Source organism: Callorhinchus milii, unplaced genomic scaffold (assembly GCF_018977255.1).
Source record: "Callorhinchus milii isolate IMCB2004 unplaced genomic scaffold, IMCB_Cmil_1.0 Scaffold3, whole genome shotgun sequence".
Lineage (NCBI taxonomy): Eukaryota > Metazoa > Chordata > Chondrichthyes > Chimaeriformes > Callorhinchidae > Callorhinchus > Callorhinchus milii.
The window spans coordinates 29,311,068-29,336,334 of NW_024704744.1; the positions used below are offsets into that span (position 1 = coordinate 29,311,068).

The 25,267-nt window shown below is 41.5% G+C and overlaps 1 protein-coding gene across 1 annotated transcript in view; it reads left to right on the plus strand.

Annotated features, from left to right (window-relative positions):
* Positions 1 to 24,992, plus strand: part of LOC103182279 (adhesion G protein-coupled receptor F5-like) — a 40,121-nt gene extending 15,129 nt beyond the window's left edge. The window contains 13 exon segments of the mRNA XM_007899227.2: positions 2,351 to 2,521; positions 3,130 to 3,495; positions 4,758 to 4,864; positions 7,652 to 7,710; positions 11,499 to 11,617; positions 13,364 to 13,539; positions 15,211 to 15,390; positions 17,054 to 17,701; positions 17,704 to 18,435; positions 20,421 to 20,462; positions 20,549 to 20,605; positions 22,058 to 22,127; positions 24,296 to 24,992. Of these exon segments, the coding sequence (XP_007897418.2) occupies positions 2,351 to 2,521; positions 3,130 to 3,495; positions 4,758 to 4,864; positions 7,652 to 7,710; positions 11,499 to 11,617; positions 13,364 to 13,539; positions 15,211 to 15,390; positions 17,054 to 17,701; positions 17,704 to 18,435; positions 20,421 to 20,462; positions 20,549 to 20,605; positions 22,058 to 22,127; positions 24,296 to 24,369 (2,801 nt within the window). The 3' untranslated portion in view covers positions 24,370 to 24,992.
* Positions 24,993 to 25,267: the final 275 nt, after the last annotated feature.

The window sequence follows — 25,267 nt, forward strand, 5'->3', positions numbered from 1 at the left end:
CTTTCCTGTCTTTCCGCTCCACTGATTCTTTAATCAGGGTCCTCACTTCTTATTGAGACAGTAATCTCCCTCTATGGTAGAGCAACATAGCTTGGAGGTACCCTTCCTCTCAGATACTATCCCCAATGGAGATAGATAAGACAACGATCATGGTCCTTGATTAGAAAAAGCTAATGACAATGGTATGTGGAACAAACTAGCCAAGGTAGACCAGAGAGACAATTTGGCAAACAAAGATCATGCTTGACCAACCTTACTGAATTTTTTGAAAATGTAACGGATAAAGTAGACAAGGGAAATGCAGTAGATGTAGTGTGATTGGATTTCCAGAGGGCCTTTGATAAAGTGTCACACAAGAAACCCATCACTAAAATCAGGGCTTGTGGAATTGTGGGAGATGTAACAAAATGGACTAAAGAATGATTAGAAACCCAAAAGGATCCATATTAGGATCGCTCTGTTCACCAAGTACATAAATTATTTGGACTCAGATATAGGAGGTGTGGTGTCAAAATTTGCAGATGACACCAAACTGGGGGTGGAGGACGGGGTGGCATGGTAAATAATGAAGAGGAGCTCAAAACAATGAAGGCAAACATTAACAGGCTAGAGAGTGGATAGACAGATGGCAAAAAAAGTTTTAACATAGGAAAATGCAAAGTAGTTTGTAGCAGTGATACCAGAGCTGGCAGGAAAAGATTTCAGAAAAGATTGGCTAGGTTAGACCTTTGTTCACTATGGAAGAGATGTTTAAAAGAGGATCTAATAGAGATGTTTAAAATAATAAAAAGGGCTCGATCGGGTTAGCATAAATAGGTTGTTCACATTTGTTGGGGAATTCAGAACCAGGGGTCACATGAATAAGATCGTGACTTGGGGATCTAAAACAACAACAAAATTACATTTGTAAAGGGTCTTTCACGTCGGGAGGAGGTCCCAAGGCACTGGACAGTCACTGTTTGGAACCCGGGGGTAGGGATTGGGGAGGGTGGAGGGCAGGGAAGAAGGAAGGTGATTGAAAGCACGGTTGAAGAGGAGGGTCTTGAGATGGGTCTTGAAGGAGGCAAGGGAGGGGGTGAAATGGAGGGAAGGGATTGTAGGAAGGAGTTCCAGAGGGTGGGGGCACAGTGGCAGTAGCCTCGCCCTCCAACGGTGGGATGGGCGAAGCGGGGGACGTGAAGCAGGCCGGAGCCCACTGACCGAAGGGAGCGGGCAGGATGGTAGTGGGTTAGGAGGTTACAGAGGTAGGGGGGAAGCAAGGCCATGACGGCTTTGAAGGTGAGGATCAGGACCTCCTTCAAACTGAGGACTGACAGGGAGGGTGGGGCTGCGGATTAGGGAAGACAGGTTGGCCTTCGTGGTCATGGACCGATGGGCTGTGCGGTGAGAATGGGGGTTAAGGCAGTCAGAGTGGCTGCTGTTGAACAGCCAGTGGTGTCTGCCACGGTGGGCCTGACGAAGGATTCGCAGGCTGGAGCAGAAGGAGGCTGTGGAACGGTCGAGCAGGGATAGGAGTCGGGGAGGGCGGTGGGAGAGGAGGACCGAGTGGGAGTAATGGAGGGTAGAGGACAGGGGTGGGAACATTTTGGGGAAGCAGCTTGAGATGGTGGCGGCAGCCAAAATGCACACGCCGAGACTAAGAGCGAACGGGAGGCGGTGGTCAGCCCAATAAAAGAGAACATAGGAAGCATTTCTTCACTCAGAGTGGAGTGAGAATGTGGAACTTGTTGGCTGAAGTAGTGTTGAAGCAGATAGTACAAATACATTTCAGAGGACGCTAGATATTCACATGGGAGAGAGAGGAATTGAACTATGGGAGGTAGTAAGGATGGATGGATGGATGGTTTGTTTCAGTACCGTACAGTCCATGTAAATCTATGTAATTCCTCCTTGTGCTCTCTGTGCAGGGGCTTTTGAAACCCAAGCTTGGCATTATTTAACTCCTACTTTTAAATTTAATCTTCTCTACTTTTGGTCCTGCTATGGACTCTGGACTTCATCTTGGATTCCCAAAAAATCATTCAATCACCCTATATTTGCAGAAAGTAACACAAAAATGATTTGCTCACCACAATTGGCATTCCTTTTGAGGTAGTTCTACAGCATTAACCCTTCCCCAACACTGATGAGGTTCCTTATTTTGGTTGTGTCCATATTGTATTATTTCAGGGAGGTCATTATTCTGGATCTACCAGAAACGTTGTGCAATTTGGTTAGGTTTCTTCTTAGCTCAGAGGATCTCATTAAAGTATAATGATTTTATTAGGATTTGTTTGAAGTTTTGCTCAATCTAGATTTAACCGTGTTTATGATTTTTGTTTTTGATCTAATTCTCTTTTTCTGTTTGAAGTTGCAGCAACTGAGAGGGACCAGATGATATTTCTTCAAGTAAACATCCCTGGTTCCTTTGATTTTGAGGTGGCAAAAAGACGCCTGAATAATTTAACATATCCCATTCAGCTGCACAATGAAATATTGCCTAGCATTTCCATAAATATTACTGAAATTGTTATTATTACAGGTGAGTTTGGGGATAATGTGCCAAAAATGTACTGTATCTGCAAATCATGCGGTTCAACTTATAAAAGTAGCTCATTTGATATCAATTCAAACACAGAGACTCTCTCCAACACTGCCTCCAGGAGCTGTGGAAAATGATGTTATCCTGAAGAGCACATGATGCACAGGAAATTTGTTTAAATGTCTTCAACGTAACATTCAGGCACTCAAATAAACCGCATCTGATTTGTCACATAAAGTTCCTCCAGGTGTCCCAGCCAACAATCCCCCAAATAAAAATGGTCATTCACTTCATGGCTGCTTATGGGGCATTGATGTGCCCAAATTGTCTACCGCATACAAAATACACTGGGATTACATTTTACAATAAATGCTGAGAATGCTCTTTGAGATGTCCTCTCAACATTAAAGGTGCCATGTGAAGTGCAATAATTATTATTATAACAGTGGAATCAGTGGAGGCAAACTTGACTTTAGAGGAAATTTAATGTTGAGAATAAGTCTTTGATTTGTTATTAGCATTGTTTGCTGAATAATAGTACTGAATGATCAGAATTATGTCACAATTATCATTCATTGAATTATTACAATGATTATTTTTCACTGCAGCCTGTAAGCTTGTGAATGAAGAGATTCAGTGCTCGTGTGACAGTGAATTCCAATGGAACTCGACATTTTGCAACAAATACGAGCCATGCGATTTAGCCAAAGACAACTGCAGCTGTATCAAGTTGCCAGCAGCAGAAGGAGCATACTGTGATCCAAAACATCAATCTTCAACAATTACTAGCTCAACTATACAAACCACAACAATGACAACATCCACAATGACAAGAAAATCGACGACACGACTACCAACATCGGGACAAACGACAAAGCCGACACCGACGAAAAAAATAATAATGCCAACGACGACGAAAGAAACAACAACAACAACAACAACAACAACGTTGTCAACAATTGCACCTAGTTTGAGTATGAAAAACAATCCTCAATTCTATTACAGACATCAAATTTGTGCTTTTTTCAATCAATCTTATGCATTATACTGCTGGAACATGCATACAATACTGCCCCCACCCCCTGCTTTTCTGGATTTCTCCCTCTGTCATTCAGGCAATCAAGTAAAGTAGGGTCAAAAGTTATAAACTATGTCACAATACTTTGTTTTGTATGAACTTAAACCATTTAGGAACATTTCAAAACTGGAAATTTTGAGAGACCCCAAAATAACGTCCTGTGACCCGAAAATAATGTCCTGTCAGTCAATATTGTCCCGTGATTGTCTCCTACATTTACACTCTAACCCATGTGAAAATTGAACTTGTAAATTTAAATTTAACTTAAATTCAAATGAAAATTAAGCATATTAAGCAGGAAATGAAACTTAACAAAAAGACTGATCTCCCTGTCTCCTCCCTCCCTGGCCCCCTCTTTCCTCAACCTCCATTTGACTAGGCAGCTAAGATGTTTGGGAAACTTGCTCTCTAGCTGTGCTCCTACCTTTTTACCTTCTTCATGTTCCTTCACACGTTCTCCACAAAATAGTAACTGTTAAAAAGTTTGCAAAAATAACCCTCAACCCTCTTAATGTATCATCGCTGGAATTTCAGGCCCATAATAGTAAATAATTTCAAGTGATGCAGTGGAAATTCTGGAATAATCTAACATATGAAATATACTGTTTGTGCACTTTTCCACAATTATTCTCAGAAGAGTTAACATATCAATCATAATAATATGAATAATGATATGACAGTAATCCATTATTAATGCAGGATGATTTTTTAAACAATACCATACACAATAACATTTACAAAGTACCTTTCATGTTGAGAGAACTTCTCAACATGCTTGACACTGCTGGCCGGCTACTGAGTTAGTGGTGAGAGTCAAGGGGGTAGGGAGGGAAAAGATGATCAAAAGCACAGTCAAAAACACGGTTCTTAAGATGAGCCTTGAATGATAGGAGCGAGCGCGTTAGAGGGTCTCTGGGATGGAATTCCAAAATGTGGGAATAGAATGGCTTGAAAGCTGATCAGCAGGTGGTGGGGAAGATTGGGTGGAGACATGAAGCAGGTCAATGAGTATTATTAGATGAATGGAGCCAAGGGTTGCAGGAGGTTGCAGATGTAGGGTGGGGAGAAGTTTTGAGGAATTAAAAGGTGAAAAAATGATAATATAATTCTTTCTATTTGAAACCATAATGATTGAGAATATTATTTGCTTTGTTACAGACAAACAGAAAGGTGCAATAAAACTTAAAAATAAAATATTTACAGAAAGTCTTCGGGATCCTTCTTCAAATGAATTTAAAGAACTTAAAGCCAAAATGGAAGAGACGGTATGTAATGGAATGAATAACGTTAAAAACTTTAGCACGAACATGCAGGAGTCTTTTATTTTATCAAATGATTTGTCTTTGATGTATTAAGATATACTTCATCTAATTGTCCTCAAGAAAATTGTATACAATTGTATTTTGTTTGTCAGCCTGTTGGTAGCACTCTCACCTCTGAGTCAGAGGTTAATTTTTCAAGCCCCACTTTTAGACTGACATTCCCACACAGTGCTAAGGATGCATTGCATTGTCATCCTTTAGTTCATACATTAAACTTGATACAGCATAAAGCAAACTGAGGTACAGCAAAATGTCCACCTGAACAGTCCCATCTGCCTATTCAGGTGGACATTAAGGACGTGTTTGTGAAAAGAAGGGAACTTCTCCTAGTGGCTTGGCCAGCAATAAAATTGGTCAATTTCATGGCTATTATGCCAATTTGTTGGCTGCAAATTGGCTGCCACATTTGTCTACAAAATACAGAATCACTGCATTTTCCAATAACTCCTGAGAAGTAGTTTGCGACATGATAAGATGGCGTGATACGACACGCTAACAATAATACTAATCCTTACATTTAATATAGCGCCTTTCAGGAGGACATTTCAAAGCACTTTCGTGGGATATACTGCGGATAAAGTGGAATGACTGTTTACTTTGTGGTCAAATTAGATTAGGAGATTAGTTTACACCCAAAGAATGGTAGTCACTCACAAATATACAGTCAATTCACTTTACAGTCTATTCTGTGAAGCGGTTTGAGACGTCGAGAAGACGTAAAAAGCGCTATATAAAATACAAGAATTATTATTATACTTCCCCCATTTTTAACTGTTTTCAACATATTACTGTAACATTGGCAATATTGAGAATTTGTGCATCAGTTAAATGTCGATCAACAGCTAAATCCTACTTGTAGCTAAAACATGTTGTATGGTGTGTGGGGAGTAATGGGTGCTAAAAGATGTGGTCTTGAGGAGAGAAGTTGGAGGTTTTTTTAAAAATTGAGAAACCTAGGTGACAGGCCAAGACCCATAGTGTACAATAAAACTTGAAAATAGCATATTCTGGGTCATTAGGTCACTGCCAACCAGTCAAGCTTCCTGCTCCTGGGCCCTCATCAGAATCCTCGACTGGCTATCTACATATGAGGAGCCCACATAGAGTACACAGCAAGGAAACAAAACAGGCCATTCAGCCCAACAGTCAGTATCTATATGCTACAAGAGTTCTAAATACTTTGTATTGGCTGAGAATTAAACCCGAGCCTCCAGCATGGCAGGCAAGAATTCTACCATCGAGCCACAAATGCGATTAGCGGCTGAGGAGAAGTCAGGTTCGGCCTAATAATATCACTGTGGAAGTTTACACATAGAACACTGGCCACTTGGCCAGGCTGGTGGATGCACATGTGGAATCATACCCAAGATAAGGCAGATCAGGAGCAGAAAGGCTTATGCTACTAGGGAGACAATTGGAAACAAATAATTGGATACCTAAATTTATAACAAAAATAGAGACTTTAAACTGAGGTCCTCATGTCATGTCAGGTCATGACCCAACTGTGCAGCGCCTTGGGACGTCCTCCTGACGTGAAAGGCGCTTTATAAATGGAATCTTGTTGTTGTTGTTGTTGTTGTCCTGTCTGATTGTTTATGTGGATGTTAAAAAGCATATGGCAAATGAAAGACACTTGAAATTAGGATCTGGATCAAGCAGATGGTGTTGAGCCAGCTGGGAATGGGGACCACAACCCATTTGCGCTATAAACATATCAGTGCTTTAACAAAGTTGCATAGTTTCTAACTATTTATCCTCACAGACCCTTTCATTATCTTTAACACCGCTGTCATTTCACCTCTCAACTTTCTCTGGTTCAATGGAAAGCCCTAATTGGAGTGCTTCACACATACAATTCTGCAAATAAGGGTTTAATATTTAGAATTAATTGCTTTAGTCTGCATACGCTATTTGTGGAGTCCTGTAGTGTATTGGTTAGAGCACTCACCTCACACGTGAGCGGACCTGGGTTAGATTCCCGAACGGCGAAAAGTTAGGCAAATTTCCTTACTCCACAGCCCTCTGTTTACCTAGCAGTAAGTAGGAACACAGTTGTTAGTTGATTGGTGGATTGCGTTTCTAGAGGTATTCCAATATAAAAAAAATTTTTAACGGTAGTTTGGTCGCTCAATCCATGACTGTTTGAGGGACACTGCAGTGTGCAATTGGCTGCCACATTTTGCGCACAAAAATACATCAATTTACTTTATAGTATATTCTGTGAAGTGCTTTGAGGTGTCTCAAAGATGTGATAAAGCGCTATATAGTGGAGTCCTGTAGCTCAGTGGTGAGAGCACTCGCTTTGCAAGTGAGAGACCTGAGTTCAATTCCAGTCAGGGTGAAACCTTGGGCAAGTTTCCTTACTCCACACGCCTAATAATAATCCCTCCAAAACCAAAAAAAACAGTAATAAATTGGTCATTTTCAATCTACGACTGTTTGTGGGACATTGCTGTGCGCAATTGGCTGCCCCGTTCGCCCACAAATATACAGTCAATTCACTTTACAGTGTGTTCTGTGAAGCGCTTTGGGACGTCCTCCCGATGTGAAAAGCGCTATATCAAATGCAAGGATTATTATTATTATTATTATATCAAATGTAAGGATTATTATTATAATATGTTCCTGCAGAATGAATAATATGTTTTCCTCATTTATGTTTTTTTTCCTGATCATTTATTTCTGTACTTTTATCTATCTACCAAATCTATTTTAAATCTATTTTTCTAGCTTACTTCTGCCTACAAAAACGTAAAAGGCTTTTCAAGTGTAATCGTTCGAGGATTCAGGTAAATGAAATAAATGAGGTTATTGTTTTATTTTATTGTTTATTTCTGTACATCTAGGCTCGACTACACCAACTACCTGCTTGTCGGTCTTCCCAACTCCTCCCTCCACAAGCTGCAGATCATCCAGATTTCAGCAGCTCCCGTACCAAGCTCTGTGACCCCATCACACCCATCTTCGCCGAGCTCCACTAGCTCCCCATTCCCTAGAGGGCAGAGTTCCAAATCCCCGTCCTCACCTTCAAGGACTTCCACGACCTTGCCTCTTCTTACCTCTGTGACCTGCTAACCCCTTATCAAGCTCAGGCCTGCTTCACATCCCCCACCTGGCCTGCCCCACCATCGGTGGTTGGGCCTTCAGCCTCTCTGCCCCCACCCTTTGGAACGCCATCCTTCATTCTCTTTGCCTCACTCCCTCCCTCCTATTCTCCCTGCCCTCCGGCACCCCTGATCCCAACGCCCCCCCACTCTGCTCAAGTCCAAATCCCTGACTGTCCATGGGAAGTGCTCCTGACATGAAAAGCACTACACAAATGTAATTTTGTATTGGATTGTATCAATTTTCACTCCTATGTTGAAAATATTTCACTGCTCTTTTCTTTCCTTGAAGTATGAATCCAAGAGTACAAGTATCCTCTAGTACCTCACCAAAGAGCCATTATTTATGTGTGAGCTTTGACTGTGATTGTTAAAACTAATAATAGTCACTGCATTTGATATAGTGCCTTTCATGTCAGGATGATGTCTCAAAGTGATTCATATGATCTACTGAAAGTTTAGTGACTACTATTGTTTGGAGGCTATTCAACATGAATGGCTTGATAACTGAGCTGATATATTCTTTCACTGCCATCCACACACATATACCTCAAGCAGGAGTCACTGGATAGCGATCAGAATATTAAACCCTAACTGCTATTCTTCTCTCATCCTCGGGCCTTCTCTCCCTCTAGCCTTCAACCTGCAGAAATCCTGATGCAGCCGTCAAGCTGTTAAACGAACGCCTCTCCTCCACCTTTAATTTTCTTGTCCCCCTGAAATCCAGAATCATCTCCAAACCTACCCGCCCCCCCTGGTACAATAGTCTTCTCCGTTCCCTCAAATCCCAAACACGGTTGCTCGAGCGCAGGTGGCACAAAATCGGCATCACGATTCACCGCCAACTGTGGGTTGAGCATGTTCACACCAACTGGCGCTCCCTCTCGCAAGCCAAAACTGTATTCTACTCGCAGATCATTCTGGAGGCCAAAACCAACTCCAAAATCCTGTTCTCCACTAACCACCTGCTCCTCCGTGGGTCCCATCAAGCACACTCAATCTTAACATCAACAACAACAATAACAAGAAGATTATATTTGTATAGAGCCTTTCAAGTTGGGAGGACATCCCTAGGCACATCAAATGGCAAGTGTGAAGAGATCTTGGATTTCTTCATCTCCAAGATAGTTAATATCTGCCTAGCTTCCTCCTCCTGCCCCATGTCTCCCACCTCCCCCACCCCAATTCCCTCTCCATCACCCACTCCTCCTCTTGCGGCTCCTGCCACGGGCCCCAACTTACACTCCTTTGCCCTCGTCTCTCATTCCACCCTCTCATCCTCCTTCACTCAGATGAAACCCAACACCCGCTGCCTCGACCTACTCCGCCACCCAGCTGCTGGTCGCTCAACTTCCCCTCCTCTGCCCACTGCTAGGAGACATGACACATCAGTCCCTCTCCTCAGGCTCAGTCCCACTCTCATTCAAAACAGCTGTCATCACTCCCCTCCTTAAAAAATCTACTCTTGATCCCTTCAACTTCGCACACCACTGTTCAATTTCAAATCTGCCCAAAGCCCTGTTGTTGCAAACAGCAACATCAAATTACACTTGAAGTGCAGGGGACTTGAAGCATGCCAGTGTCTGCCGATCATAGGGAGAGGACAGGCTGATATGGGGTTAGGGGGTTGGAGGGGAATGAGTGAGCAAGACTGTGGAAGACTTTGAAGATAAAAATTAGGGTTTTGTACTCGATTTTCTGAGGGATGGGGAACCAGTGAAACCAGGCGGGAACGGGGTTGATCGGTTCACGGAGCCTGGTGCGGGAGAGGACACATGCTGCAGAGCTTTGAATAATCTGCAGCTTGTGGAAGGAAGAGTTGGGAAGGACAGCGAGCAGGCAGTTGGCGTATTCAAGCCGGGACGTAAAGCGTGGATCATTGTCTTAGCGGCCTATGGTGAGAGACAATGTTGCGGATGTGGGGAAAGGCGAATGTTGGGTTTGAAGGGTAGCTGGAGGTCGAAGATTTCATATTGCTGGTGAGCTGAAAAGTGCAGCCATGAATATTGATAAATGTCAGTGGCTGAGGTTGTGGAGCTGCGACTGGGAGCCAAGCAGGAAGGCTTCTGACTTGCCAACATTGAGCTGGAGGAAGTTGGCTCTTGTCCAGGACTTGATGTCAGACACACAATTTGTCAGGATATCAATGGTCCTGGAAATGAGGGTGGAGGCAGCAACATAGAGTTGGATGTCATCTGCATACATGTGGAAATTGACCCCATGCCTGTGGATGACATCACCTGGTGGGAGTATGTGTAGATTGAAGAGGAGGGGACCGAGGACAGAGCCCTGAGGGACACCACATGTGAGAATGTGGAGGCCAGAGGAGAAGCTGTTGGTGGACACAAAGTGCAGACAGTAGGAAAGGTAAGATTGGAACCAGTCAAGGACAGAACCGTGGAGGTGAGAGGCGAGGCGGTGGAGAAGAAATATGAACCAGGTTAACATTTGAGGCATTTGTTATTCCTATTCTGTGTAGATGCTGGATGAGAACACTATTTAATTATTATCATAATGATGGTGATATCTACAATCATATAACATGCTGACAATTACTGTCATATCTTAGATATGAGGAATGGCCACTTTGCTATAGGAGCAGAGAGGAATGATTATATGTGTGGAAACAAAAATTATTTCATGGTGGGGCACAGAAATGGGAGAAATTGTCAAGGACTTAACAATTCCACCTTTATACTTCCAGTAACAACCTTGGATTTATGTCCCCTTGTTACCAACTGTACTGTTCGTCTAATCATGGAAATAATATTTCACCAATTATCCTCTCACACTCTTTCATAATATTGAGTACTTTTTTTATCCTTCCCTGCTCCAGTGAATTTTTAAGCCTTTCATCATAACTAAAGAGTTTCCCCTGGTGTCCTGGCCAGAAAGTTGGACATTAACTCCACAGCTATTTGTGGGATATTGCTATGCACAATATTGGCTGTGAGTTCGCCCATTACATACACAGTCATCCACTTTACAATATATCCTGTGAAGCTCTTTGAGACATCTTATAATGTGATAAGGTACTATATGAAATGTAAGGTACTATATGAAATTATTATTGATAATGATAATTAAGCTCCCACTGTTAATTTCATTTGTTGCTTATCTACCCACACTGCTAACCTATCCTGTCAATTTGATTAGGTTTAGGCTGAATTAAGCAACTATTTTCTGAACTAACACTGAAATGTGGGATACAGTACAAAGAAGTTACATTTATAAATAAATTAACAGAAATTTCTGGTCAGCTGCAAAAGCTGGTTATTGAGTGATTTAACAACTTTGGGTGGGAAGTTCCAACAATGATAATTATACCTCATTTTTAACTCCATTATTAGAACCATTCTATTTCGAATTTGATTCAATCTGATAATTTAATGATGTAATTTGTCTTATTCAATGCTTTACTGTTGAAAGTGGCAGTCTGTTCTGATTATTAACAGTTGCTTTTATTAAACAAGTGAAGGGAGTGTTGACGTGTTCTTTGACCTATTCACTGAAGAGAACAATGAAATATTACCACCAGACACCATAATAAACGATTTTAAGACTGCAGGCTTTTCTATTTCGCTGTTTAAAGGTAAGAGAGCATTTCAATTCAACAATAAATTATTAGAATTGGAGAAAGCTTTTAGATATTCTTTATTGTAAAAATAGAATATTATCGATCATTTTTTCTATAAAGACTATTATAGAGGGTTTCAGACTGTATAGATGGTTATGCAGTACGGTAGTTAAGAGCATTCATGTATTACTTAGACAAGATTGCTGCCTATTCCAGAGCAGCATCTTTTTAATTTATTTTTGAAACTATATATTTATTTATAAATATAATATTCGGTAAAACAGAAATCCAAAACAAACACAACATACAACATCTTCTGTTACATTTTTCCCTTTCTCCTGATACAAAAACTTTCTGTTGTTTACGTAACGTTTCTTCACCGCACGCAGGTTGTGCACACGTTTTTTGGGACTCTCCCTTGAAAACAGTCGGGAGTCATCCCTGTGTGCACTGAATCCATGTGCTTACCTGCATACACCCTAATAAGGCGCACTTGCCGCTTTTGGAAGGCACCCAATGCGCACCGTACACGCACATGTTTACCGTACATACATTTTTGGGCATACCCGCCCGAGGACCGATTATCTGCTTGGAGATTACCTTTGCAGCGATCTTACAGACTTACATTCAGCAGCGAGATCGGTCACCAATTCTGTATCCCCTCCTTCTCCCCTTTTGTTTGTACAGAAGGGAGATGCTGCCTTTCCTCATAGACTCTGCCATGGTCCCTGCTTAGAAGCATGTTGTTGTCTCCTCTGAACGACAGTAATATTGTCCTGTGGTTTAACTCTTCCTGTACTGTGTAGTGCAGATTTGGGTCTAATCATTGCCTTTATGCAATAACAACTTCCTGTTTTGATTTGAATTCTGTCTTTCCGCTCATGGGAACAGAAGGAGGTAACTTGATCCATCAAGCTTTTTCTGTCAGTTTATTATTTATTAGATCATGACAAATGATTTAATCCCATTATTTTCCCTACCTTTTCTCTGCATCTTACTTCCCAAGTATTAATCTATCTCCCTCTTAAGCATTATATTTGTTTCTGACTCAATGGCCTTTTTTATGGCTCAGTACTTTTTCAAAGCAACAATACCCTCAGTTGTTGATTTTAATGATCTTTCCACAATATCCCAAATTACTGTACTTTCTGATCAATGCTCTGAAGACACGATTCAGATTCCTGCTTCCATTTGAATTATTTTAGACTTACTTGCATTCCATTGCCATCCACCTTTATTTGGTTGCATTGTTCCTCATTATTTGCTCTACCTTTAATTCCAATTGAATAAGCGAGGTCTCAAAACCAAATATTTACAACCCCTTTCGAGCTTAAATTATTTTCATTTATTCATTTATTTCAGCACCTTGGGATGTCCTCACAATGTGAAAGGCACTTTACAAATGTAATTTGTTGTTATTATTGCTGGCCTCTATTTCTTATTCATTAACTAAGTTTCTATCCAATATTCTACCCTTTAACCATGATTGTATCAAAGTGGAAATAATAGTTAATACAGTGATATGTATTTAATATGTGTTAAGTATTAATATGTAAGTTGATATGTATTTTATTTGTAATTTATACAATGCATTGTCAATTTATTATAATGCAGTACCAGTAGTAACATGGGCTATGCAGCTTTGTATAACTTTGTAGCTCTTTGATAAATGTGAGTATTTTGAGACTTCCTCCTGATGTACAAGTTATATAAATTGTATTAGATTGTTTAACTGAAATAAATATTGGTTTCTTTAACTAGACAAAAATATACCATGTTATGATCCAGTTTATGGCAAAGCAAATTATACTGAGACAAAAAATACGAGCTGCCCTGGTAACCAGAATGGAATCAAAAACAGAACCTGTTTAGAAAATGGAACTTACGGCACAGAAAGAAATTTCTGTCTGTTGAGTGAAGTCAGTGAACTTTTAAAGGTAATATTATAACTTTCTGACATTTCACTTTACAATTGGACAATCTTGGAGGCCAAGGACAACTCCAGCCTCCTCTTCTCCATCACCAACCAGTTCCTCTGCTCATCATCTCATGCCTCACCCATCCTCTCCTCCAATGCCAACTGCGAGGAAATGCTGGACTTCCTCGAAACCAAAGTTGAAGGGATCCGCTCAGCTGCCTCTGACCTTTCGACTACTACCCCCTTTCCATCTCACCCTTACATCTCAGCCCCTACCCATCCCTTCCTCCACACTTTCAAACCTGTCTCCACCTCCTCTCTCACCACTGCTAAAAACCACATGAAACCGACTACCTGCTCGCTCGATCCCATCCCTACCCCTCTCCTTATCTCCCATCTCCACCTTCTTGCCCCACTACTCGCAGACATTATAAACCTCTCCCTGTCCACTGGCACCATTCCCACCCCTTTAAAAACATCTGTCATCACTCCTATCCTTAAAAAACCCTCCCGGGACCCATCACTGCTCTCAAATGACCTCCCTTTCCTTTCCAATGTCCTGGAACAAGTCATTGATTCCCAGCTTCATTCCTTTCTCTCCCACCACTCGCTTCACGAACCTCTCCAATAGGGCTTCCATGCCGCCCACAGAACAGAAATAACTTTTGTCAAAGTGACAAATGATATTTTGTCCATCTGCGATCAGGGCTCCTCATCTTAGCATCCTGTTTGATCATCAACTGTCTTTTCTACTCCATATCCGTGCCATGACCCACTCTGCCTTCCCCCACTGCTGCAACATTGCCCGGCTGTGCCACTGTCTCTCACGGTAAGCCGCCAAGACCCTCATACACGCATTCATAATATCCAGTCTCAACTACAAACTCCCTGCTTGTCGGCCTCCCCAAATCCCCTCTCCATAGGCTGAAGATCATCCAGAATTTTGCAGCCCATGTCCTTTCCCACAACAGGCTCTACGACCCTATCACCCCCAAACTCACCACCATCACACAGAGAATACAGTTTAAGATTTGGTTTTCACTTTCAAAGCCCTCCATGGTCTTGCTCCCCCCTACCTCTGTGACCTCGTAACCCCCCTACCAAACTGCCCGCTCCCTCCGCTCTGCCGGCTCTGGCCAATTTCATGTTCCCCGCCTCGCCCACCTCACCATTGGTGGGCAGGCCTTCAGCCACTCTGCCCCCATCCTCTGGAACTCCATTCAGCAGTCCCTCCACCTCCTCCCCTCCCTTGCTTCCTTCAACACCCGTCTGAAGACCATTCTCTTCAACCGTGCCTTCGGTCAATTCAAGATCCTCACCATCAATTACATATCCTTCCATGCACTCGTACTCCCATACCTCTGAGATCATCTCCAGTCTCACTCCTCTGCTCACCTAATCAATCTGGCCACCTTATTCAACTAACCTTGCAGGCCAGACTGGGAGTGCGACTCTTCCCACTGCTGGACATTTCAAAGCCCTCGAAAGCGTGAAAGCATGATGCCGAAAGCATGTTATCAGCAGTGAATGCAGTCTGAACAATATTTGTGCACTATGAGCCAATAAAAAAAATCTCAATTTCTTTTATTTTACCTATTTAGTTGCTGGAATTTCTCCCCTTGTTTTTCCGTTGTGTGTCATTTCCTTATAAATCATATGTTATACAATACTTTTGAATTTTCTTTTTCAGACTGTTGAAAACTCTACATTTGTGGCAGAACATCTTGGCGATCTTCTTAAGACGATTTCCAACACTTCAAAAGAGAACACAAAAGACATAACCGAGCCTGGAAACCTGATAGCTGTGGTTAATATTTTGTCAACATTTTCAAATTTAACCAATGTCACTATTGATTCAACACAAATGGAGGTAAGAAAGGCATCTGACAAGGCCAGTAATAAGGCTAGATTGACAATTTCCATGTTACATGTCTTTTGTATTGTGAAAGTGATGATAATAATGCAAGTGAATCCTCATTATTGCCACATAAGCAACATATTTGCATTTCCCTTCCAGAAACATAACACTTTTTTCACATCGAAAGCATATCTCAAAGCGTTCGACACTGCTGGCCGGGCACCTGAGCTGGGGGTGGGAGCTGAGGGAGGTGGAATGGGAGGGGAAAAGATGACCGAAAGTGTGGTTAAAGAGTTAGGTGCCTTGGGCGGCCAAGGGAGGCTCCAATTATCTGTCCCGACAGTAAACCACAAAACATTATCCTCATTTCCCCCCCACTCTCTCTGCTCTCTCACTCTTTGTTGTTCTCCCTCCCCTCTTCCTTATGCTCTCTCTGAATCACTCTTGTCCCCCACCCCTCTCTCTCTCCCCTCTCTCTCTTGCGTGCACTCTCTTGCACACACTTTCTCTCCCTCTCTCACACACTTTCTCTCCCTCTCTCACACAAACTCACTCTCACACACAATTACTCTCTCTCCCTCTCTCATCCCATCTCGTCCACACACTCTCTCGAAAGAGGGGAAGGAGGGAGTGAGTTGGACAGACACCAGGAATGGAGCTCCAGAGAGCAGTGGCAATATGGCGATGGTGGGGCAGATGGGGTGGGGGACACAAAGCAAGCCAATGTTAGCTAGGCAAATAGAACGACAGGATGGGGAGATCGTAGAGGTGGTGAGGAGGTGGAGTGGGGTGAAGCACATAGAGGAGTTTCTCCCTGGGGAAAGAGGGACACTGTACGGCATGGCGCTCGGTGTCTGTCCTCGGCTGAGAGAATCTCCAACTGTCTGTCTTGACAATGGATCACGAAACATTTCCCTCACTTCCCCTCTCTTTCTGCTCTCCCTCACTCTCCTTGTTTCTAACATTGCCCTCTCCCTTGTGCTCTCTCTCAATCACTCCTCTCTCTCACCTCTCTCGCTCACGCACTCTCTCACACACACGCACTCTCTCACATACATTCTCTCCCAGATTATCCAGAACTCTGCAGCCCATATCCTCTCCCGCACCAGGCTCCGCAACCCTATCAACCCCATACTTGCTCAACTCCACTGGCTTCCCATCACACAGAGGATACAGTTCAAGATCCTGATCCTCACCTTCAAAGCCCTCCATGGTCTTGCTCCCCCCTACCTCTGCGACCTCCTAACCCTCTACCATCCTGTTCACTCCCTCCACTCAGCGGGCTCCAGCCTACTTCACGTCCCCCTTCTTGCTTGCCCCACTATTGGCGGGTGGTCTTTCTGCAACTCTGCCCCCACCCTCTGGAACTCCATCCCGCAGTCCCTCCGCCTCGCCCCCTCCCTTGTCCCACTTCAGGACCCATCTCAAGACCCTCCTCTTCGACCGTGGTTTCAATCTCCATGCATCCCCCCCTGCCCTCCACCCTCCCCCACTCTGACCCCCAGCTTGGGTCCGTAACTCTGTCTGTTCGGCACCTTGGGAAGTCCTCCTGACGAGAAAGGCACTTTACAAATGTAATTTTGTTGTTGTTTTTTGTTTGGTTATTTACTTGTGTGTAAATTTACTGTACATTTAATCTGATGATTTGCTTAATGATAATGTCTTGTTGTTTCAGGATTTCCTTGACACAGTAAGTGCTGTAATTGGGGAAAACTCAACAGAATCATGGAATTTTGTCTCTGATCAACATAAGGGTAACGAAGATCTCAGTTCTCAACTATTAAAGTCAGTGGAGACATTTACTACATTTCTTCCTGACAACACTGAGTCCTTCACTATTAAAAACGAGAATATCCAGCTGGAAGCCGTCAGAATCGATCAGAACAACCCTTCCCATTATAATGTATCCTTTGCTGACTTCATAAATTCAAATTTAACTGGGAATGTATTTATTGACAAAAACAATTTTATGAATAGATTAAATACCCTTGTGGTCAGCGTTGGATACCCGACATTGCTTGATATTTTATCTTCTAATAGTACTTTTGATAATAATCATGAAATAAATAGTCTTGTGATAACAACCACAGCAAACAAAGATATTGAAACCGAAATGACCTTCTCGGTAAGGAATGAAAGCCTTGATTTAGACACTGCTATATGTGCATTTTGGAATTTTAGTCTGTTTGATGGAAACGGAGGATGGGATAACACTGGCTGCACATCAAAAAGAAATGGAAGCTATGTTGTTTGCAACTGTAACCACTTGACATCATTCAGTATCCTGATGTCCCCCTATTCAACTCCTGAATTCATCAACTACCATTGCAATACATAACTTACATTGGCGTTGCTGTATCTATGGGAAGCTTAGTAATTAGCATCATTATAGAAGCAATGGTATGGAAGCACGTAACCAAAAATAAAACCTCATATACCCGGCATCTTGCAATTCTGAACATTGCAATATCTCTACTGGTTGCTGACATCTGGTTCATTATAGGTGCTTCTATGAAACCAAATACAAACGGCTGCATAGCTGCTACTTTCTTCATTCACTTCTTCTACCTCGCCTTGTTTTTTTGGATGTTAACCCTTGGCTTGCTGCTTGTGTATCGTTTGGTTTTTGTTTTCCATGATCACAGCAGAACAGTTATGAGAAAAGCATCATTAGCTCTTGGCTATCTGTGTCCATTAATAATTGCGGCCATCACCATTGGAGTTGCACATCCAAGACACTATTACACAAGATCTGATGTTTGCTGGCTGGGCTGGAAGAAAAATTACCCGCTCCTAGCCTTCATTATACCTGTGTTAATGATCATCACAATTAATGCCGTCATTTTAATTATAGTCATATTTAAACTGCTGAGAAAAACAGTTGGGGATCGAACTACAAGTCAAACCCAGGAAAGAGACACATTCAAACAAATTGTGAGAAGTGTTGCTATTCTTACCCCAATCCTAGGTCTCACGTGGGGATTTGGAATTCCAACTTTTCAAGAGAACAGCCCAAAAGGTTTCCATTATGTATTTGCAATTCTCAATTCATTTCAGGTATGTATTATCCATATATATTCTGATATTGGCGACTTAGCTAATATTATGCAGCAGTATTTATGTCATTATCAACCATATTGGTATAGGGCATCATACATAATTACTTAAGATTTACATGTCAATAAGGGTGTGGAAATAGAAGTAACCAGAGTTTCAATACACCATAATGTTTCCTTTGGATGTTCTCATCTGAGAAATTAATTTGTTTAACTTAAGGTTGACAGATGGTATTGTAGAGCGAAATTTTCCACTAAATCTGTTATTTTTATTAATCCCATTGAGTATTTATTTAACGTATTATATATTTATTTCATTGTCTTTATTTAATTTTTTTGTTCATTTTTTTGTATTTTTACTTTCTTTATCCCTGATCCTCTTCACACCGACCTTCTGTTTCTACTTATTTCACTGCTTCCATTTTCTCTCATTTATGTTCATGTGGAGATAGGTTTATTGGAGGAAATCGCATGATTCAAGTCCTACTTAACCAACCTCCTCCATTTCATCTCAGCAAATGGTTTCTCCTCGCGCCTCCACCCGGTCACCTGCGGGGTACCCCAGGGTTCCACCCTTGGCCCTCTTCTTTTCCTTATCTATATGCTCCCTCTGGGCGATGTCATCCGCAGACGAGGGTAAACTTCCACATGTATGCAGATGATACACAAATCTATTTTGCCTCCTCCAGTACCAACTCCAGGTCCCCCAATGGCCTGGATGAGTGCAAACTTCTTTCAGCTGTATGTGGACAAGACAGAAGCCATACTCTTTGACTTCAGTCAACGTCTGCACTCCTGCAGATCTAAACTCCTCAACCTCCCTCGGCTCTCCCTTAGACTCCCTGAACCAGCGCGCAATCTAGGAGTCCGGTTCGACCCCCAGATGTCCTTCCTTTCCCACATCCGGTCCATGATCAGGGTTGCCTTCTTCCACCTCCCCCACTTTGCCTGCCTCTGACCTTACCTTACCCCAAATGCAACCGAAACTCTCGTCATGCGTTTGTCACCTCCCTCTTGGATTACTCAAACACACTCTTCGGTCTCCCCAGTTCCACTATTCAAAAGATCCAGTTCGTTCAGAACTCCGTACCAAACTCCGTACCCACATCTCACCAGTTCTGGCCAGGCTCCACTGGCTCCCCATCAATGGATCGCCTTCAAGATCCTCACTCTCGTGTTCAAATCCATTCACCCCCTGGCACCGCCCTAACTCTCCAACTTCCTCACACCCTAATCCACTACCCGGCGCCTCCGCTTGACTGTCACTGGCTTCCTGCTCATCCCTCACACCCTCCACCCCACCTCCACCCATCCGGCTGAAAGCAAGGAGGTAGCACTTTCAGCCACTATGCCCCAAAGCTCTGGAACCCTCTCCCTCAATCCGTCCACCTTGCCCCCATCTCTACCCTTTATCACGTCTCGCCTGATAACCTTCCTCTTCGACCCTGCTTGCGCCACCTCCCCCCTGCCTTGGAGTCAGTCTCCGCCACTGTTAAGTGCTCTGAGATGCTACCCTGCGTGGAAGATGCTATAAAAGTCAAGTTGTTGTTGTTGATGTTGTATTGCCTGGCACTGATACATAGAGGAAAGTGAGTTGGGTTTTTGTATTTGTTACAGTTTCCTTTTCTGAGATCATGAAATATACCAAGATTCACAATTGAAATATTATCCTGAATGTAAGCTTTAGCTATACTTGTACATGTGACTGGAAGCAATACTCTCTGCCGGGGAATAGAAATCAAAGGGCTGCTTTTATGATTTATTTCATTGCACTTCCCAATACACTAAGTTTTTATACTCAAGTAATGCTATCTTTGGATCCTGCTGGTTGGAAAAATCCAACCAACTGCATTTAAAGTCTTATCATTATTTAGTCTCATTAGCCTCTGTCATACAACATTTTGCACAGTATGTTGAAATGTGTTTGAATAGTTAAATGTCTGGTGTGTCTTAAGGTTAAGATTAAGATTATTTTCCTTCTTTCAGGGATTCTTTATTTTGGTATTTGCCATATTGATGGACAGTAAGGTGAGTTACATATTCTATTTTCACCAGTTGCTTTACCTTTGTCTGATTGACTTTCCCTAACAAAATCTTTTGCTCTACTGAATTAGGTGCGAGAAGCCTTATTGAAGACCTTTTCATTGTCGGGATTTTCTTCTCGGACAAAGGTAAGTTCATCCTCATAGTGTGATTTTATTTGATTAAACTGTGGCTGCATCATATGATCTTTAATGGTTGAAAGGTTAGTGAGCAGCTCTCTGAGGAAGGAAACTGCTTTAAATTTCAAATGAGATCTAGTTCAGAACTATTTGCCATAATTAACATTGAGAAGTGTTGTAATTTGATCAGGCCCCTTCCATTTGTTATACTTGTTCAACTAAGCATATAGACAGAGCTTTATTGGACAGTTAATGTTTAAATTTATTAAAAGTTGGTTGAATCATTAACTGTAGAAAAACAGTAAATTTCTCCTGTTGTCCAGGTAGTGATTCCTTTAGTTATCAGTTATGTTTATTACATAAGTGGAAGTGAACCTTGTTCTCAAGAAGAGAGGAAACAAATCAATAGCAAATATTCCGTCTTGCCACTGCAAGTATTCTAGTTCCTGAGTGGCATGGGAGTGGGTTACCTACTTTAAGAACATAAGAAATAGGAGCAGAAGCCCCTCGAGCCTGCCCCGCCATTTAATAAGATCATGGCTGATCTTCTAACCTAATTCCATTTACCCGCCCTATCCCCATATTTCTTAATCTCTTTAGTTTTTAAAAATCTATCGATCTCAGTCTTAAAGATCGATTTTCTGTCATGCCAAAATGTCCTGGCCTAAGTCTTGTGGAATCCTATAGCTTAGTGATTAGAGCACTCGTCTCCCAAGCGAGAGGACCTGGGTCTGATTCCCAGACAGGGCGAAAAGTTAGGCAACTTTCTTTACTCAACATGCCTCTGTTTACCTAGCAGTAAGTAGGTTCCCAGTTGTTAGTCGATTGGCAGGAATAATCCCTTCAAAAAAGAAACAAAAAATAATAATTTGGTCACCAATCCACAACTGTTTGTGGGACAACACTGCCATGCGCAATTGGCTGCCGTGTTTCCGTACAAAATATACAGTTAATTCACTTTACAGTATATTCTGTGAAATGCTTTGAGATGTCTTGAAGATGTGATATGGAGCTATATCAATCGCAAGGATTATTATTATTATATCAAATTTAATTGCATTTGATATAGCGCTTTTCACGTCTTCTCGACGTCTCAAGGCACTTCATAGAATATCCTGTAAAGTGAATTGACTGTATATTTGTGGGCGAAACGCAGCAGCCAATTGCACACAGCAGTGTCCCACAAACAGTCGTGGTTTGAAAATGACCAATTTATTATTGTTTTGTTTTGGAGGGATTATTATTAGGCGTGTGGAGTAAGGAAACTTGCCCAAGGTTTCACCCTGCCTGGAATTGAACCCAGGTGTCTCGCTTGCAAGGCACTTGCGAGTGCTCTAACCATTGAGCTACAGGGCTATATCAAATGCAAGTGTTATTATAAGGAGAGCTGAATAAAAAAAGACAAAATGTTTTAAATTATTGTGATGTAGAAGCACTCATTATGATTTATTCCTTTTTCAGCCTTCACAGAGCACTACCACGACAAAACCACCTCTCTCAAAACCGGTTTCTAACATTTTGGGGAAAAAAGGTGAGTATGAGAATAAACATATAAGGATAAGGCAGGGTAGTGGGATTGAGCAAACAGCTTGCTCTGATAGCTGGTTCAGTCTTGATAGAGTGATGGCTTTTGATTGTACTATAAATTTCTGTGATTGTATGAAACATATTATCTAATCATAAGGTAACTCCCGGGAATGGACACATATGGCTAGCTGAAATTTATGATTTAAAAGGTTATTATCGAAGGAAAATAATGGGTGTAACTACATTTACTGTAGTTGTGTGAGATTTGCTTTGTAATCCAACTAATTTTGATCATTTAATATTGGTTTTAAGACTTGGGATAAATGGGTGCTACACTGTTTTAGCATACTGCAGAAGCACAATTGGAATCTAGGTTTGAATCTAATGTAAGCAGATGGGATAAAAATTGCCCCCTGATGTCTATAAGGATTCTATCTGGGATTAATTTGGATTCTCTGAGGTAGACATGAGATCACAGCTTCCTCCTCTTTTGCAATGAGAACAAGCTCAATGCATTTTATGTTTACATATAACTTGAAATTCTAGATACCAAAAATCACTTAATAGAATCATAACAATTACAAAATAGGAAGAGACCATTTGGTCCATTGAGCCTTTGCTGGTGCTAATTCATCCACTCAAGCTTGCTATTCAAATACAGATTTTCTGCTCTTTCCCCATACTCTTTGAAATTCTTCCTCTACAAATGTTTATCCACTTTTAAGGGTTGTAACAGCTATCTACCAATAGATACTTGTAGCAAAGCATTCCGAATTCTAATAATCCTCTGCATTGAAAGTTTTCCTCTACCCTCCTAACTCAGGTAGTGGTAATCCTGAGTTTATCCCTTCTTGATAAAGATCTATTCACTAGAAGGAAGAATAATTCATTATCTAACCTCTCAAAAGCTTCCAGAGTATTGAGCTTGAGGTTTTTTTCTCTTGATTCTACACCTGCTCAGAATTATATTATTATTGTGTTTCTCTCCAAATAACTAATTATTTAACATATGTTCTGACAAACCCATTGTGAACGTTTAGTGTAGATACATTGGTAACTTTCATGCCCCTGAATCAGAAAATTGTGGGTTTGAGCTTCACAAGATCATAATCTAGCATGACACTATAGTGCAGTACTAAGGACAGTACTGAGGTGAAGTACTGTGGAGTCCTGTAGCTCAGTGGTGAGAGCACTCACCTCACAATTGAGATACCTGGGTTTGTTTCCCGGCAGGGCAAAATGTTGGGGAAGTTTCTTTACTCCTAGCAGTAAATAGGAACACAGTTGTTTGTCAATTGGCAGATCGTTTTTTCAAGGGTAATAATTCTTTTTTAAAAAAATTGTTCCCTTCAATCCATGACTGTTTGTGGGACATTGTTGTGTGCAATTGGCTACCACGTTTCGCCCACAAAATATATAGTCAATTGACTTTGCAGTATATTCTGTGAAGTGCTTTAAGATGTCTCAATGACGTGATAAGGTGCTAGAAATGCAAGGATTATTATTATTATTAATGTACAGCTGTAGGTACTGTCCTTTGCATGTAACATTAAATCAAAGTGCTAGCTTCTTGTCGATGTGAATGCTGAAAATGCCATGTCGGTATGAGAGCTAACTTTCTCCAGTTGAACATCGACAAGACCGAGACCCTCTTGACTTGCTCCTGTCAGTGCCTCCACACCTCCGGGGTTGGCAGCATTACCGTCCATGGATGCACAGTCCATCTCACTGAGCCAGAGCCTTAGTACCTTGTTAGACCCTCAGCTGTCCTTTCCACCCCACATCCGTGCCATGATTCATTCTGTACATGCTTTATAAATCTTTGTGCAATGGGATCTTTAACATCCACCTGAACAAGCAAATCCCCCAACACTGCATGGAGTGTCAGTCTATGAGCTCTTGGTTCCAATGTAGGGCTTGAACTTGTGACCTTCTGATTCAGAGTGCTACAAACCATATTTAATGAAACATTCTTAATAATGCTTGTCTTATCATTTATCTGAACTAACTGCAAAACCCAAGCGGTTCACAGATGTGGCATCGTTCAGAGCGTTGCAAGCCTACCATATATTTGAATTGAAGAAACAATCTGTGTATGTCTGAATTGATTAAATATGGTTGTGAGATTCCTTTATTTCTATTGTTTTATTTTGCCCTGTTTTGGCCTTTTAGGACACTACAGTATGGCTCGCCAATTTTACTCAAGTGACTTCAGCAATTCACAAAGCTATTCCACTTTGAATTAACTGATGAAACTCGCTGGATCAAAATCGAGTAGCATAGAAAGATGCAGAAGAAACACTTATCTATTCAAACCCGACACAGCAGCTTTGCTTAATGGAAATGCAGGAAGAAAATGTAACTGTTAAAACAGGCACTGTATACATTTGTGCGGCAGATGGTCAATCATTTGTTTTACTTTATTTGTTGGGAACAATCACTATTTTTCACTGTCCAATGGTGATAATTCATATCAATAAGAAAAGTAAATGATTATTCTGTGAAGTAAATTATCACAATAGTTGGATGTTAGCTGTATTGTAGAGTCTATTTGAAGTCTGTGTTAATATTTGAGAAACTATTCACTGTAATCAAATACCTCACTGGTGTAAGCGAATGAGATAAAGTAATCCAGTTTAGTGACTCAATCCTAACTATTTTTTACCGACTATGTATTGTGCTTTATTGATTCCTTTTTATCAGATATAATTCCAGATCTTTTTTATGTTCTTATGAAATTCTTTCCTGATTGTCTTTCACATTTTGCTGGAAATGGTTAAATTGTATTTGAAAGAGAAAAGTAGGCTTGAGAATTGGAGCATGGGCTCCAAAAAGGAGCCCTGAATTGGATTAAAGAGGGCACAGCAAAGAAAAAAAGAGATATGAAGAGATTAAAACAAAGATTTTTTTCCAGGTAACTAAAGTAAAATTGTATTCACGTTGTTCTGCCCCATATCTATGATGCGATTATATCAGCCTTTAGATTGTGTAATAATCGGTGAGAAGTACTGTGTAGTTTAACCAGGGCTAAGTGGATACAGCTAACAAGAAAGATTGCACAGGCTACAGCTTTTCTCTCTGGAGTTCAGATGATTCAGAGGCAGTCAGATAGAGAGGTTTAACATTGTGAAAGGATTAGATAAG